Source organism: Ochotona curzoniae, unplaced genomic scaffold (genome assembly GCF_017591425.1).
Source record: "Ochotona curzoniae isolate NIBS_2020 unplaced genomic scaffold, NIBS_Ocur_1.0 scaffold_1037, whole genome shotgun sequence".
Lineage (NCBI taxonomy): Eukaryota > Metazoa > Chordata > Mammalia > Lagomorpha > Ochotonidae > Ochotona > Ochotona curzoniae.
Genome location: NW_024467083.1, coordinates 29465147 through 29478212, shown reverse-complemented (window position 1 = coordinate 29478212; position 13066 = coordinate 29465147). Strand labels below are relative to the sequence as shown.

The 13066-nt window shown below is 42.7% G+C and overlaps 1 protein-coding gene across 11 annotated transcripts in view; it reads right to left on the bottom strand.

Annotated features, from left to right (window-relative positions):
- The window catches only part of RPRD2 (regulation of nuclear pre-mRNA domain containing 2), a 73797-nt gene that overhangs the window by 27511 nt on the left and 33220 nt on the right, over positions 1–13066 (bottom strand). For all 11 annotated transcript variants that reach the window (XM_040999091.1, XM_040999089.1, XM_040999087.1 and 8 more), the window contains exon 2: positions 11110–11239. In XM_040999091.1, coding sequence (XP_040855025.1) covers positions 11110–11239 — 130 coding nt within the window. The remainder of the gene's footprint in view (positions 1–11109; positions 11240–13066) is intronic.

The window sequence follows — 13066 nt, the reverse complement described above, 5'->3', positions numbered from 1 at the left end:
ATGAGAAGTGAAGCTGCTGGGATTAGAACCAGTGACCATATGGGATCCCAGCACGTTCAAGGCAAGGACTTTAGCTGCTAAGCCACCGTGCCGGGCCCAAGAAAGGGTGATTCTAACAAGATAAAATCTAACAAGGCAAAATCTGGTCTTCCGCTCTTCCCTCCAAAATTACACTAGCAGAGAGTGAGAAGGGCTAGCAATGCTATGCAGTTTTTTCTTTTTCTTCAACGCTTGGTCAAAAATGCTCAGGATTAAATCACATATATGGCATACCTTCTAAAAAGTTTTAATATCATACAATAAGAACACTAATCCAGGTTGAGGGAGGCGAAGGCTATTACTTTATTCAGTTTGATTCATAGATGAGTTCTAGAATTTAGGTTGGCCAACTCTTTTTAAAAGGGAGTAGAAGTGATGCAGAAATAATCACTTGAAAGGAAAGATTTGAATTATATGTTATTTGGAACTACAGAAGACACGATAAAACAGGGGATCAGTGTTACGGAGTAACTAGTGAAGCTGCTGCTTGCAACATCTGTGTCATCGGGGTGCCACTTCAAATCCCAAATGCTTTGCTTCTGATCCCGCTTCCTACTAATATGTTTGGAAAGGCAGTGGAAAATGAGCCAGTGGAAATGATGCCTGGGCCCCTGTTATCCATGTTGGAGACCATGATGGAGCTTCTGACTGCAGCCTGGCCCAGACCTAGCTGCTGTGGCCATTTGGGGAGAAAGCAGGTAGACAGAAGACCTCTCCATTGCTCTACCTTTCAAACAATAAATACACAAACCTTTAAAACAAAAGAGGGTAAACACAATTATTGGAAAGGGGAAGAATCAGGAGGCAATGCAATGGTACAGGGAGTTAAACTGCCATCTGCAGCCATGATGTCCCAGCAATATAATTTTGGCTGGAGCTGTGCACGGTCTTTAATGTTTTGAGGGTCGGATTTGTTAGAGGAGAAACGTCCATGAGCCGTTCCAGTACATATAACGTTAAATGTTTATTAAACATCAAACACAAAGGAATGGCAAAAAGTAAATGTAGAGAAGCAAGAGCAAAGATTCTCAAGCATACCACACATCACTGGAGTGAAGGGGAGAACTCAGCACATCATCCCCCTCAACTCATGGAAAGTTATAGAGAAGCAAGAGCAGATTCCCAGGCATTCTATACATCACTGGGGTGAAGGGGAGAGCTCAGCACGTCATCCCTTAGATACCAAGGGGTTGTTTCAGGGGTTCTCTGCAACTGCGACAGCCTCCCGGGAGAGAGGAGAGAGAACTCTCTCACTGCACTGCTGAGGGGTTTTTAGGCTAATTTGGACAAAGGTGGCCTAATGCCCAAAGTTTACATATCTCAGCTGGCAGCGTGACCTGGGCGAGGATGTGTGCCGGTGTCTTATCTTTTTCTCAAAACATACAGACTTTGTTCTCCTCCCAGCACTGGCCAGGTGCCCGAAGGAGAAGAGGCCTGCCAGCACATACAGGGTGAAATTAGGGTCATGTCCGGAGCCTACCCCAAGCCTTCTAAGAAAAACTCTCCCTTACACACATGATATCTCATATGGGTGTCAGTATGAGTCCTGGCTGTACCTCTTTCAATCTTGCTCCTTGTTATTGCACCTGGCAAAGCACTAGAAGATGGTCTAAGTCCCTGGGATACTGCCACCCATGTGGGAGACCTGGAAGAAGCCCATGCCTCCAGGCTTTCATTTGGTTCAGCCACAGTTGTTGTGGCCATTTGAAGAGTGAACCCAGGGCCCAGCGCAATGGCTCAATGGTTAAATCCTCGCCCTGCATGGGATCTCTCATGGGTGCAGGTACATGTCCTGGCAGCTCCACTTCCCATCCAGCTCCCTGTTTGTGGCCTGGGAAAGCAGTCAAGGACAACCCAAAGCCTTGGGACCCTGCACCCACGTGGGAGACCCAAAAGAAGCTCCTGGCTCCTGGGTTTGGCTCAGCTCAGCTCCAGTCACTGAGGCCATGTGGAGGAGAGAATCAGCGAACGAACAGAAGATGTTTCTGTCTCTCCTTCTCTCTGTAAATCTGCCTTTCCAATTAAAAAAGAATTGAAACCAGCGGATCGAAGATTTTTCTGGAATTCTGCCTTTCAAATAAACTAATCTCTGCCCCCCCCTTTTAAAAAGGCTTTCCACCAAGAAAAGTCATTTTAAAAAAAATAAAAAGAGGAATTACATAGGTATAATCATATGTGGCAAAATAAAGAAAAAAGAGACTCAAACTGTAAGGAAAAAAAATCTCATTCCAATATACTAACATTTTAACAGATATTCTCAAAAGACAAAAAGAGAATTTAACCCCTCCTTAAACAAATCTGCCAAACCAAAAGGAAAATGAAGTATATGGCATTTTAAAAACAGGTTATATCAGTTATATTGTCTTTTAAACATCAGAGTCTGTGAATATAAAACATCCCATGTTTATAAAGTTTGTAATTCCCTTCCAATAAGAACAAGATTAGAAAAACTGTTTACAGAAGCTTTAAACACAAGTTTCTGAAGACTAAACTACAACAGATTTCACTTTTATGCTGAAATCGTCTCTTCCACTACAAACATACACATACATGCATCTTGCACAACACTGAAAAACCATGGAAAAGCACAAAAAACTCTACTCACTTTTACCAAAATGAGATTTATAAAACAACATCAGCATTACTAGCTCTTATATTTTATACTTGATCTCAGGCAAAAGCTGAGAAGAGATATCTCCTTTTTTTCTCCTAGGAATGTCAGTATTGTATTTGAAACCATTTATAAATACACATAATTGTATTTTAATGTTTTCACTTAACAAAACAAGTATTTCTCAACATTTCAAAAGAACTATTTGTGAACATTTCTTAATTTAAAAAATTCCATTTACTTGGGCCTTGTGGCAGAGCCTAGTGGCTAAAGTCCTTGCCTTGAACGTGCCAGGATTCCATACGGGCGCCGGTTCTAATCCCAGCAGCCCTGCTTCCCATTCAGCTCCCTGCTTGTGGCCTGGGAAAGCAGCTGAGGATGGCCCAAAGCCTTGGGATCCTGCACCTGTGTGCGAGACCTGGAGGAGGTTCCTGGCTCCTGGCTTCAGTTCGGTGCAGCACCAGCCATTGTGCTCACTTGGGATGTGAACCATTGGATGGAAGATCTTCCTCTCTTTCTCTCCTCCTCCTCTATGTATATCTGACTTTCCAATAAAACTAAATAAATCTTTTTTTAAAATCCATTTACTTCTGGTAGACCGAGGGGGGAGGTCTCCGGGACTGGGCAGGTCCAGGACCCCACCCGCCGCCTTCACTGGGCGGTGAATGGGATTTGGGAGGGGCGCGACCTTGGGCCTGGGAATTTAAACCTCCAGCAGCCTCCCGGCAGCTGGTGGGTCTCAGCACGGGGCGTCTCATGCCTGGATCCTGGACAGCCGCCATGTGCACATGGTGAGCTGTTTTCCGGGTGGCCAGTGTGCCATTTGGTGTCAGGCACAGCCTGCTGGCCACCCGGCTGGGGAGCTCTGGGGATTTGGTTCTTTGAGTCGCTGCTTAATTAGCTCCAGGTTGAACCCATTGTGCTTCTTGGACCTGAAACAGGCAGTAACTCTTCCTTTGTAAAACTTGTAATCACCAATAATGCTGAGCACCAAATACCAGTCCATGCAGAAGCTATGGCTTGGGGCTTGTCCTGCAAAAGCAGCTCCAACAGCTGGCTAATGTGTCAACTGGTAATGGAACAGAGCAGATCAGGCAAGACTGAGCAAACCTTAGCCCACAAGTAAAACTAGAAACCAGGAGGGAGCAAAGGTCATGCCGAGCTAGGCTCTTGTACCTACTGGTCTGCAGGAGCCAGGGACGCTAAGCCACAGTGTCTAAGGCAGAGATCGGGACAGGGGAGGGGCTGTGCCAAGCTGAGTCAGAGCATCCACTGGCAGGCAAGTGATCTATGGCTGGGAACAGACCTGGTTGGGGAGAAAAGGAGACAACCCTAGCTGGGCTGAGGTTCCCACCAAGAGGCACGTGGCCTGGAAGGGGGGCTGCGTTCTGATCTGGATACAGTTGCAGTCTCCCTTGGCACAAGTGTGGACTGGGATTGGATGCACCGAACCGGGTCGGACCCCGACTCCCCCTGGTGTTCTGGAGGACCAGGGCAGATGTGGGATGGACTAGGCGAGGTCTCAAACCCCTACTGAGCTATGTGTGAGGCATATGTGGGTATGGACAAACCATGGCTGGGCTGGAACATCCAACAGCAAGAACCAGATTGGGTGGAAGGCCAGTCAGGAAAAGCCACAGTTCCTGCTATGGCAGGAAGTGGACTGAGTAGGGTTGGCTCACGGACCCACTGGTAAGCGTGAAACCTGGCATTGGGAGAGGTTCTGATAGGAGGAGCCTGGGCAACTCCTCTGGCAGGACACAGACCCGGCAGGTCAGCGCAAGAAACATGATAGGAAACAGCCCAGAAAAGGCCATGGAAACCTATACACTGGTATACAATTGGCAGACGTTGGGGCAAGACCAGGCTGAATCTGTCCACGTCATCCACTGGCAAATCCAGGCACCAGTGTGGGTCAAACCAGGTTCGGTCGCAACAAAGACTAGTGCACAATATGGAATGCCGAGGTGAGGTTGCCTGTACCGGAAGGGACCACAGCGCCCAACCAGCCTGAGAACAAGAAAGGAAGTGGGCAGAGCCGGCGGGGGAATAAGGGGTGGTTCCTTTGCTGGACAGCTACTTTTGTAAGAGAGCATAGGCTGGGATGGGGGCAGACCAGACTAGGCAGAGCTACCACACCTGTGCGCCTCATGTGGACTAGATCAGGGAAAAGCTAGGCTGGGCGGATTATTCCTACTGGTGCAAACAAAATTAAAGTGGGCGAGGGTTGTTTGGGCTTAGACACAGCATCAGCTGGAATCCGGGAGTGGGAGAGGCCTGGGAGGGAAATAGTGGGCTCATCCCTCTTGGGTTACCACTTCCACAGGAGGACATAAAACTAAGATAGTGGCTGGGGTGAAATGGGGTGTGGGACAGACTGGATTACTGCTACACATACTGGCAAACCAGGGTAGGGCCTGGTGAGGGTAATTGTGGGTCGCTCCAACTAGGCTGCAGCTCCTACTGGTTTATGTGAGGGCCAAGTATGTGCTGGGCAGAACCAGGCTGGACTGCAACACACATTGGTTCCAGTGGAAGTCGGGAGTGAAAACAGAACCAACCCAGCAATTGCAACCACCAGCTGATTGGAGCGATGGACCATGCCAGGCCCTGTACTTGTTAGCACATACAAGAAATTTCTTTGGAGATCTTCCTAATCTAAATGCTGGACTCAGAACCCTAACCAAGAAAAGAGAGAAGACAGAACAGGTCAACCAACCATCTCAGCTATGATGGACTATGTCAATCAGTGGATTTTTCAAAGACCTCATAGTGCTTGGAGTGGCAAGATTGACAGTAATTCATAACTGTTGCAATATCAAAACCACTGGAGCAAGAACTTCAGAGCATACCCTACATCCGGGACCTGGGGAGGGTGGGAAATCGGGTGGGCCTTCTCCCTTAATACCCCCCTTTAAGCCTGAAGGAAACAATATGGAAAAAATAATAGTCTTACCCACTTTCCTGTAGCCCTTGAACCTTCTTACCCTATTTAACTATGTAAAGAATGTCAAAATAAAAATTTATAAATAAAAAAACATACTATATAAAAAATCCATTTACTTCTAAGATAGTCAGGTGTTCTCATTTGCTGGTTTGCATCCCAGGTGCCTGGGGCCAGGAACGCAATCTCCCACACTGAGTCAGGAACTAGTTGCTTAAACTTGCCCCACAGCCTCCCAGATTTTGCATTAGCAGGAAACTGGAACCAGGAGCCAGAGCTGGGCCATGCACTCAGACACTTCAATGTGGGAACCACCTGTATTAACCAGTATCTTCATTGCAAAGCCAAATGCCTCCCCTATAAACATAATTTTAATGATTATATAATACCAAATAAACATTTAAACTTCTATATTCAGTATTTCCAAGTACAATTTTATTCACAAAAGTTTAAAAATCTCCTGTTAACACTATTCTTACATATTTTAGATATTTTACTGCTAAGTATAAATCACCATTCTTCTTATTGCTAACTTCCCAGAGTAAAACTGATTCAGAAGCTTGTTGCCAGTAAATAATTTCAGTTTTGGTTTCCTTGGCGATTCCTTCATACGTCTGTTTAGTTCTTGAAAATAGTTTTGGTTTATATGTGAATTTACAATGCAAAGTACTTTCTGTCAATGCTATAAAAGTTCCTTAACTGCCAATGGCTTCCACGGCTCCTGCTGAAGTCTGTTGTCAGACTAACCATAGTCCATTTAGATGTGATCTCTTTGCTTTATTTTTTTGTTTACTATTTTTCAACTGTTAAATATATGTAACACTTGCTACTTTGACCCTCTAAAAATTTCACTTAATGTATCTTATACTATAGTTTTAAGCGCATATTGATATTTTCCTCTCTCCCTCCTTTTCTTATTTTTTCTTTAAATTTTCATAATGACAAACTCCATTTGCTTTACGGTCACAAGCTCCTAAAGCTTGTCACTCTCCATTAAAGACAGAATTCAACAAGCATTAAGTAGAAAAGTCACTTTTTCTTAAGACCACAGATAAGAACTATTAAAAAAATAAAACCTTGTCATTTTAATTATTCTAAAGCATAGTAAATGGGATTATGTTCAAAATGTTGTACTGTCATCACCATCACCCATTTAAAAAAACGAACATCATGAACTCCGTCAGAGCTCTTTTACAAGGGGACTGCTCCTATCAGGAGAATGGAGCCTTACAACCCAAGAGTCCTACCAAGTCCTACCTCTTTAACACTACTGTATTAGGGTGAGGGCCCACCATGTGAGTCAGGGGCTCACAAACATTCCGACACTCCTCTCCATTTAACACTTCCACCTTACCTCTTCCTCCAGCTCCTGTCTACCTTCTTAACCCATTCTATGTATTCCACCTAAGTGTAAAATCAAATTTGTTATTTCAGCACAAGGTTTTCAAGGTTCACTCATGAATTAGAAATTAATTCTGATGTTTCATGAAAATTGTGGTATAACAGATACAGAATTCACCATCTTCACCATTTCAAAATGTACAATTCAGAAGAGTTTGCTACATTCACATTAAGTAACCAAAATCTTTTTATCCCATAAAACTCAAATTCTATACCCATTATTTGACTCACTATTCTCCCCATTTCCTAGCAACCACCATTCCACTGTGTCACTAATTTGATGACTGAAAGCATTTCAAACACTTGTAGGCACATCACATTTGCCCTCTTGCGCATGGCTTATTTCATCTAGTATGTTATCATGCATCATTCACACTGAAGCACATATCAGAATTTCCATCCTTTTTTAGGCTGAATAATATTCCACTGTATGTAACACCACATTTTACTGAGAAATTCACCTGAAAGACATCGGGGTTCCTTTTTTGTCTGTAATTTTGTGAATAACGCTGCTAGGAATGTGAGTATATGAGTTCCCTACTTTCAACTCATAGAAACATGTTTAGAAGTGAAACTTTTGGATTACATGATAATTTGCCCCCTCCCTTTTTTGTTTTTTGGTTTTTTTTCTAATGACTTCTTAGTTTGATTGGAAAGGCACCTTTACAGAGAGAAGGAAGAGACAGAATGAAAAGTCTTTCATCCAGTGGTTCACTCCCTAAATAATCACAAACAATGGCTGAGCTAATCCAATCCAAAACCAGCAGCCAGGAGCTTCTTCTGGGTCTCCCACATGGCTTTGGGCCCCAAGGCTTTGCACCATCCTCCACTGTGTTCCCAGGCCACAAGCAGCTGCCTAAAGTCCTACTCCTAGATGTTGCAAATTAATTTTATTCTAAAGATTTATATATACTTGAAAAGCATAATTACACAGAGGGGAATTTTCCATACATTGGCTCACATCTCCAAATGCCTGCACCCTGCACTCACATGGAAAATCCGGAGGAGGCCTCTTGGTCTTGGCTTCAAATCGACTCAGATCTGGCTGTTGTGGCTACTTGGGGAGTGAACAAGTGGACGGAGAATCTTTGTCTCTGCCTCTCCTTCTCTCTGTATATTTAACTTTCCAATAAAAATGAATAAATCTTAAAAATTTTTTTCAATGAACATATCCTTGTTTAAATGAAAATATAATTGGTCAATTATGAGTACTCAAAATTGATTTTATTTAGAGTTACAGAAAGAGAAGGAAGAAGAGAGAAAGAGAGAAAGGGGGAAATCCATCTGCTGGTTCACTCCCCAAATGGCTGCAATGGCAGGGAATGGGCCAGTCTGAAGCCACAAGGTTCACCAGGATTTCCCACGTAGTTACAGGACCCAAGCACTCGGGCAATCTTCCTCTCCTTTCCCCAGGCATACTAGCAGGGAGCTAGATTGGGAAGTGGAGCAGATATGCCTTGAACTGGATGCAGGCAGTAGCTTAATCTGTGTATCACAAAGTATTCTAGTGTGTACCACAAATATAATTACATGTGTGTGTATTTTACTAATTACTTGTTTATTGATTTTCATTTAGTTTTAAAGACAGACAGACAGCTTTTTTATCTACTGGTTTACCCTCCCAAAGCCTGCAACAGCCAAGACTGAACAAGACTCAAACTGGGAATTCTGCATTCAACCTGTGTTTTCCATGTGAGTGGCAGAGGTCATTCATTACTTGTTGCCTCCCAGCCTGCTCATTAGCACGAAGATGGTCCAAAAGTACAGTGTTAAAATTTCCGTGGTAATTCTTTGGCTGCTAAATGTTTGTCACTCATTTAAAGAGTTCACAAAATGAACTAATATTCAAATTATTAAAAATCTAAACTAACCAGATATTTTTACACTTTTAATTTAAAAAATAGAATAAATATACTAGTTGATTTAAAAAAAAAAAAAACCTAAGTATTGGGCTCTGCTGTGGTTCAGTGGCTGATCCTTATCTTGCATATGCGCCCGGATCCCATATGCATACCAGTTAGCATCCCAGCGGCCTGGTTTCCCTTCCAGCTCCCTGCCTGTGGCCTGGGAAAACAGTCAAGGATGGCTCAAGGCCTTGGGACCCTGCACCCACGTGGGAGGCCCAGAAGAAGCTCCTGGCTCCTGGCAGCTCAGCTCTGGCACTGCAGCTACTAGGGGAGTGAAATCAGCAGTCAAAAGATCTTTCTCTGTTTTGCCTTCTCTCTGTGTATCTGACTTTGCAATTAAAATAAATAGATCTTTTAAAAAATTATTAGAAGGTTCAGATCTTGAAATAGGCATTTCAATGTGGAATGCAGGCATGCCAAGGGGCAACTTAACTACTGAGACAAAAGCCCACCTGTGTGTAAATCTTTTTTACTTATTACATTCAAGTGGGATCTATACTTTTTTTTTTAAGATTTATTTATTTTATTGGAAATACAGAAAGGAGGAGAGACAGAAAGGAAGATCTTCCGTCCAATGATTCACCCCCCAAGTGACCACAATGGCCAGTGCTATGCTGATCCAAAACCAGGAACTTCCTCCAGGTCTCCCATGTGGGTGCAGGGTCTCAAGGCATTGGACTGCTCTCAACTGCTTTCCCAGACGACAAGCAGGGAACTGGATGGGAAGTGGAGCCGACAGGATCAGAACTGGCACCCATATGGGATCCTAGCGTGTTCAAGACAAGGATCTCAGCCTCTAGGCCACAGCGCTGGGCTCCGGAATCTACATTTCTAATCCTTTGTAATAGTGAAGTTAACAATGTTAAGAATCCAAAGGAAGGAATAAGGATCATTCACTTCCAAACAGTGTTATTCTAACAGAGACCAATGCTTTTATATAAAGTTCAAGGAAGCATTTAGATATTGTTTTATATAATTATTCATTTTATAATTGGATTTATTCAGCAAAACATATATATGATGCAACACAGACAAAATATAATATGGCAAAAATAAAAAAAAATGGAAATCTGCATTGATATACTATAATTCCCTCAAATGTGAGGATATTTAATAGGTATTCAAAAACACCAGCCTTTGGTCAGAGTTTAGGAAATGCTATTTTGAAATTAGCATCATAAACTACCTGAGATAAGTAAAATATTTCATGTAATTTAAAAAAATCTATGTATTTAAAATCTATGTATTTAAAAAAATCTATGTATTTAAAAAAATCTCTAAGGTCATTCTCCAAATACGCAAACAGCTGGGGCTAGGCCAGGTTAAAGCCAGGATCTAGGAACTCAATCCAGGCATCCTCCGTGGAGATCTGCACCCATCACCTGCTACCTCTTAGGGTGCACATTAGCAGCAGGCTGGAAGCAGAAACAGAGTCAGAACTTGAAGCCAGGTACTCTGTTAGGAGATGTGGGCACCTCAACGGTGTCTTTAACACGGTGTCAACGGCCCACACTGTTACTGACAAAGTAATGTTCACTCAGAATCTTCAAGAGCAAAGGTCAAAGTTATTTCAGCATGGAACCATTCTTTTCATTGACATTTCTCAAGAACACACTGAGAAATGATAGAAATAAATTCTTCCAAGAATGGAGTAAATCAATATGAATAAATATCTACAATTCTGTTTAAAATACACAGATTTCATGGAGGGTAAGATTTCAACAAAGATTGAATAAATCAAATATACTCAAAGCAAAGCAAAAGTTGTAGGGCCTGGCCAAATAGCTTAGTGGCTAAATCCTCCCCTTGCATGCACTGGGATTCCATATGGGCACCTATTCGTGCTCCACTTCCTATCCATCCCTGCTTGTCATCTGGGAAAACAGCAGAGGATGGCCCAAAGTCTTGGGACCCTGTACCAAACATGGGAGACCCTGAAGAAGCTCCTGGCTTCTGAGCTCCTGGCTCAGCTCTGGCTGTTGTAGCCACTTGGGGAGTGAAGCAGCAGATGGACAACCTCTCTGTCTCTCCTTTCTCTGTAAATCTCTTTCCAATAAAAATGCAAATAAATCTTTAAAAAAAATAAGCCATAAGTAGAGAGATATATGTGGCCAAGATAGGAGGAAGAAACCAACTATTGAAAAGGAAAGGATTTAAAATTCTACATTTTCTAAGCTTAATACTCGAACATTAAGGAGTTTACTTACTTCACTAGAGCAGCTGCTTCAGGAAGTACATCAGCAAACGACTCACGGAATATGATTGCATTTTTCCTCTTACAGTTCTGTATGACATCGTTGGCAAGGTAAAAGAGATTCAAACGGTGGGGATATGCAGCTAGAGATGACAAAGGACAATAAAGAAAACCAATGAGTCAATTTATACATAGTTCAACTTATCCCCAAAACAGTATTCTCCAACTGTAACTGTCATGTCTACATACATGTAAAAGGATGGAGAAACCACTGAACAAATGGAAGGTACCTCCAACTTTGACCACCATTTCCGGTTATGTTTCTATTCAAAGCACTCCTCAAGCAGATCTCTCTCACTGCACAGGAATTGTGGAGAGGCTAACATAAAGCAAGACTGCCCTCACAACATGTAGAAACAAATTTTCAAATTCAGTTGAAACAAACAAACAAAGCTTCAGAAACTCCAAAATTAGTGGAAAGCGGCACAGGTTTGGCATCTAATCAGAATATAATCTTAAGACAAATTGTTTAATATCAGTATTACAGGTAAGCCCTTTTTCTCAATCAATTGAGATATATTTAGACACACTTAAGCCCACAACTACTAGAAAGGAGATTGTGCTGTTTTCTCTTTAGGTAAATATCCTAAGAAGCAATCTGATACAGAGGAAACATATCTAGGTTAGGTTGGTTTGTTTATTTTCTGATTGCAGACAGTTTTATTTGCAAAATGACCAGGTGAACGGGAAAAGAAGAAAGGTGAATGCACCTCCTGGGAGAGCCAGAAGGTGTGTCTCCTGAAAACAGAGGGAGAGGGGCCTCGCACTAGTGGCTAGAGTCCTCGCCTTACACGTGCCAGGATCCCATATGGCAGCTGGTTCAAATATCCCAGCAACCCCACTTCCCATTTAGCTCCCTGCTTGTGGCCAGGGAAAGCAGTTGAAGACGGCACAAAGCCTTGAGACCCTGCAGCCGCGTGGGAGACCCAAAGGAAGCTCCTGGCTCCTGGCTTCAGATTGGCTCAGCTCCGGTCATTGTGGCCACTTGGGGAGTTAATCATCGGATGGAAAATCTTCCTCTGTACATCTGACTTCCCAATGAAAATAAATCTTAAAAAAAAAAGAAAAAAAAAAGAGGGAGAGACACCCTAGATTAGATTTAGATTTTTCAAAACAAGTACCAACCAATTTTCTCGAAACTTGAGCAAAGCCACCTCCACATTTAACTCTAATACTGAGAAAACGTAATATTCATGTGGATTAGCCAACATGTTTTCCAACCTCTCATATCCTGATCTCGAATGCACTCTTGCACATTTTAAAATTTCCTTCTCAAGGCAGATATTTGGTGCAGTGGTCAAGCTGCTACTTGGGATGCTGGCATTCTCTGAGTGCCCGAGTTGGTGTCTCAGCTCTAACTTTACATTCCAATTTCCTGCTACTGCACCTCGGGGAGGCAGCAGAGAATGGTGGACACACTTAGGCCCCTGCCATCTACGTGGAAAAGCTGGACAGACATTTGGACTCCTGGCTTTGACCTGCCAGAGTCTCAGCGGTTGTGGGCATTTGGGTGTGAACCAGAAGACCAATGATCTCTATCACTCTGCCTTTCAAATAAAATCAAAATAAAAAAATATTTAAAATTCCCTTCTTGGACTATAGCTTCCAATTTTATTAATTTGTTCTATTTCACTGACTGTAGTTTCTACTAATACTCAATTTTTTGGTATGGATTCTACCCTTTGACCCATTACTTAGACCACTCTTGCATCAAAACCCTGCTTGTTTTCTTCTACTCCTAACTTCGCCATCCATCATATGTGTCCAACACAGTAATACATCTGGATTCAGCTAACAAATGTATTTACTGCTCCTTCATTTCTGCTACTGGCGTCTGAAGAAAAATCATACTAATAAAAGTACTGAAGTGAAATTCGCAGGCTCCTTCCTTGGCTAATGACCCTTCAAAA